Source organism: Atta colombica, unplaced genomic scaffold (assembly GCF_001594045.1).
Source record: "Atta colombica isolate Treedump-2 unplaced genomic scaffold, Acol1.0 scaffold51, whole genome shotgun sequence".
Lineage (NCBI taxonomy): Eukaryota > Metazoa > Arthropoda > Insecta > Hymenoptera > Formicidae > Atta > Atta colombica.
The window spans coordinates 1429405-1433370 of record NW_017259541.1 but is presented as its reverse complement, the minus strand read 5'-3'; the positions used below and the strand labels follow the sequence as shown (position 1 = coordinate 1433370).

General features: G+C 30.3%; 2 protein-coding genes across 2 annotated transcripts in view; one reads left to right on the top strand and one right to left on the bottom strand.

Moving 5' to 3' along the window:
• Nucleotides 1-1850, top strand: part of LOC108691718 (cilia- and flagella-associated protein 20-like) — a 2073-nt gene extending 223 nt beyond the window's left edge. The window contains exons 2-5 of the mRNA XM_018199584.1: nucleotides 60-251; nucleotides 634-790; nucleotides 1132-1563; nucleotides 1846-1850. Of these exons, the coding sequence (XP_018055073.1) occupies nucleotides 60-251; nucleotides 634-790; nucleotides 1132-1563; nucleotides 1846-1850 (786 nt within the window). The remainder of the gene's footprint in view (nucleotides 1-59; nucleotides 252-633; nucleotides 791-1131; nucleotides 1564-1845) is intronic.
• Nucleotides 1848-3655, bottom strand: LOC108691733 (transcription initiation factor TFIID subunit 9). Its single transcript, XM_018199607.1, has 3 exons — nucleotides 3373-3655; nucleotides 2801-3247; nucleotides 1848-2012 (listed from the first exon to the last, which is right to left on the bottom strand). Exons 1-3 carry the CDS (start codon nucleotides 3509-3511, stop codon nucleotides 1867-1869), a joined length of 732 nt encoding a protein of 243 aa, XP_018055096.1. The 5' UTR covers nucleotides 3512-3655; the 3' UTR covers nucleotides 1848-1866.
• Nucleotides 3656-3966: the final 311 nt, after the last annotated feature.

The following is a 3966-nucleotide window of genomic DNA, read 5'->3' as shown; positions in this document are numbered from 1 at the left end:
AAAAAGTATTGTACATATATATCTAAATTTATTGTATTGCACCACTCACATTTATTCAGGTAAAAAACGGATATATACGAAGAATTACAGATGAAGAGATAAAGTCATTAGCATTGGAAATAGCCGGGACTAATGTGGCTACAACTTACATTTACTGTCCAGCGTATCCAAAGAAGGAGCTGGGTATTAAGCTACCCTTTCTTATCATCATTATCAAAAACATGAAGAAATATTTCACATTTGAGATAACAGTAAAGTCCATTTGAATACTAAAAAATAAGGCCTCTAAGTTTCTTTAAACAAGACTTTTTTTTATTCAATTCTTTAGATATACAATTCTTTAGATATACTAGTTTTTAGGATACTTGTTCATCATTATAAATAAAAAATTTTATTTTCTTTCGTAAATAAAAAATGATGTGTCTTAAATAAAATTTCTAATTTTTATTATTGTAAGTATATTGTGAATAAATCTTTTATATAATTTTTCTTCTTGAATAAAACTTTCTATTCCTTTTTCTTTTCGAATTCCTGTTCTCATTATATATGTAATCATCATATATATATCTAACTTTTTTGTAGATTTGCGACATATTATAATCTCAAAAAATTAATTAATAATTTGTTAAATAGATATTGGACGACAAGAATATGCACAGGAGATTCCGCGTGAGCAATTTTCAGAGTACGACACGCATTCGCCCGTTTTCCACATCCATGCCCATCGGACTTTCAGGTGGATGGAATCAGATTCAATTCAATTTGTCTGATTTTACACGACGAGCCTATGGTACAAATTATATTGAAACCACTAGAATGCAAATTCATGCCAACTGCAGAATCAGACGAGTTTATTTCGCCGATAGGCAAGGATTAATATACATGTATCAATTGATTTTCTAATCAATTCTTTAAATTTTGTATTATCATCGATAAAATAAGTCATTTTATTTATTTAACGTAAGCCTTATTAATAGATATCAGAAATTTCTTGATATTATATATTGATAGGTCAATGTAAAATAATTTATTAAATATATTAAGTAATCTACAATCTTAATGATAGTTTTTTTTAACACAGTAGTTTCAAATTAAATGTTAAGCAAAAGCAATTTTTAAGGCTTTATTCAGAGGACGAAATGCCAGAAGAGTTCAAGCTCTTCTTGCCGATGCATCGAAAGAAATGTGTTAGAGAGGAAGACGTGCCGAAAAAACCAAGTGTAATACTTGAGAAAGTACCGTCCGTCGAAATACCTATCGAGCCGGAAGAGGAGATACTTGAGCCGCCAGTTGTGCAGAAACCTGACTTAATCGAGAAAGCGATACCAGAGCGTGTAGAAGAAGTAAAAGAGATAATTACAAAGAAAGATGAAGAAGAAGAAGCAGAAGAAGAAGCAGAAGAAGCAGAAGAAGAAGCAGAAGAAGCAGAAGAAGCAGAAGAAATAGAAGAAGCAAAAAAAGAAGAAGAGGAAATTAAAGTTAAAGAAGAGAAAGCAGAAAAAGAAGAAGAGAAAGTTGAAGCAACTGTGGTTGAGGAAAAAGTCGAACCTGCAGCTGCTATTCGTGAGGTCGAAGAAAAAAAAGAAGTTATATCAAAATTGGAAGAAGCAGAAGAAGAGGATAAAAAAGATGAAGAAATTAAAGAGGAAGAAGAAGAAGAAGAAAATGAAGATGAGGAATAAATATAATTTCAAATAATGAACATATAAAATAGTTTCAAATAATAAATGTGTTTTATATAATCTTATATTTTATTAGACTTTGTATATTCTTTTTGTATTATTTTAACAAAAAACGGATTATAGAATTATTACAGAATGTTAGAGAATATTAATAATTAAACAGAATAGTATTTCAGAACTTAAATTATGGCATATCATAATCTTCTTCCTCTCGTTTTCTTTTCAATGATTCGTCGGTTTCCATTTTCACGGTCGGCAACGTTTGATTGGAAGTAATCTGTATCTTCGGTTTCGTTACTTGTGTTTTTACCGTTGTAGTACTTGTTGCCGCTACAAAAATATTCGTATTAACGTAGATATTATGAGATTTAATTTAAAAAATTTCAGCTATATTTAATTTTAAAGTTTCTTTGTTGACTCACTATTGTTGACTGCTATCATTTAAGATTGTAATGTCAGTAAATGTCACGATAGAACTTAAAAAATATACTGAAACTTTTCTTTTATTTCGTTAATTAATAAATAACTATACTACATCTAGAAATGAAATTTGATTGCACATGCAATCAAAATGAAACGAGTTCTTTTTATTGTGACAAACTATCAAATTAATAATTTACAGAAATAAATATAATTTAATTTCTTCTTAAACGAGAAGATAAATTTTGATACAAGTTCTACAAGTCTATTCTATTCTATCGATTGGAAATGTTGCTTGCATTAATATATTAAAAGAATATTTCTTCAAATATAATTTTATATTTGAATTTTTGTATTTTCTCTTCATGTCACAATTTGATTTGGAATAATATTGATGAATAAAGGAATTTCAAATTTGTAACTTTTTTAAATGTTATTAAATTCTTTTGATTTTGGATAGATATACAAATTCTAGTAATACTAATTGCAGCTGTTTCAGTATTTTTTTTATATTAAAATCTTACTTGCTGGAGTTTTAAAGGAAATACGGAATGGTGTGGAGTAATGGGACTGCAGTAGACAGAACGAAGCTTGGAAATAGAAAAAGGACATAATATTTTATATTAAAGCAATATAATAAAGCAATTATATGTATTAGTAAGAAGTTAACATAATTGTGAATATCAAGAAACAGTTACCTGTGGAAAATTTTAAAACAGGTTTTGGTATAGAAATAGTTTGTGTTCTTGCAACAGTGGCAAGTGTGCCAGGTCTTTTAACAATCGACACACTAGTCTTATTTCCCTCTATTTTCGATCTTGGCTGTCCACCGGATTGATTATTGACCAAAGAGTGTCCAGATTTCTGAATAACTTTCTTTGTCGCATTTTTAAGTCTATAATTCGGTGCGTTTAAGCAATATCGATCTGGTGGTAATCTGAGACCATTATTTGGTTTGACAAAAGGCAACGGAATATTATTCTTGGTTCGTGCCACATCCAATAGAACATCTCTGGGTGGTGGATTTGTGAACGAACGTTCTAGCTGCATCTTGACTGCCAGTCTGACATCATCCAGGTCAATGAACTTCTTTTTAGCATGATTGGCATATACTTTGCTATCGTCCAATATACATGTGACATATCCTGTATGAAAATTCCATTAATTAAATAAATTTCAATTAAAATAGTAAAATAGTAAAATAGTTAAAAAACGTCAATTAAAAATTATCAAAATAAAGTTATTACAAAAGAAAGAAAAAAAAACTTACGATATGTAAATTCCAATAGTTGATTGATCACCTTAGGTTCATAATCTGTTATTCCCATGTCTTTCATAATTGACATGATGACTTGAGCATCTTTGGGAATATGTTTGACGTGACTCATGTTTTTCGTTTTTTCCGACATCTCGTGAAATTGAAATAACTCTTCGCTGTATACACTGTATAAGCACTTTGTGTACAACACCGTAAATAAACAATGAACGATTGAAGTGAATCTTTTAGGTTAAGTATATTTATGCTACAACGCTGGAAAGGAACCCACGGAGTAATAAAGATGCATTTACATGCAAGCGCCAAGCGTTAAGCAGCGGAAGCAGCAACCAATCAGTGATACGAGCAGTGGTGTAAAAAATATTTTTTACATCATTGTAAAAATTTCCACGTGATTGGTTGCTGCTTCTGCTGCTTGACGCTTGCATGTAAATGCGCCTTATGAAGGTATATTCACATATAGCGTTTTCGGCCCGATCGGGTTTGCACCAACTTGAGTTAAAAAATGCTTCGTTATTGATTGACATTATACATTCTACCAATAGAGCACGAAGCATTATTACTTCAACCCAGGTTCTAATAAACTCT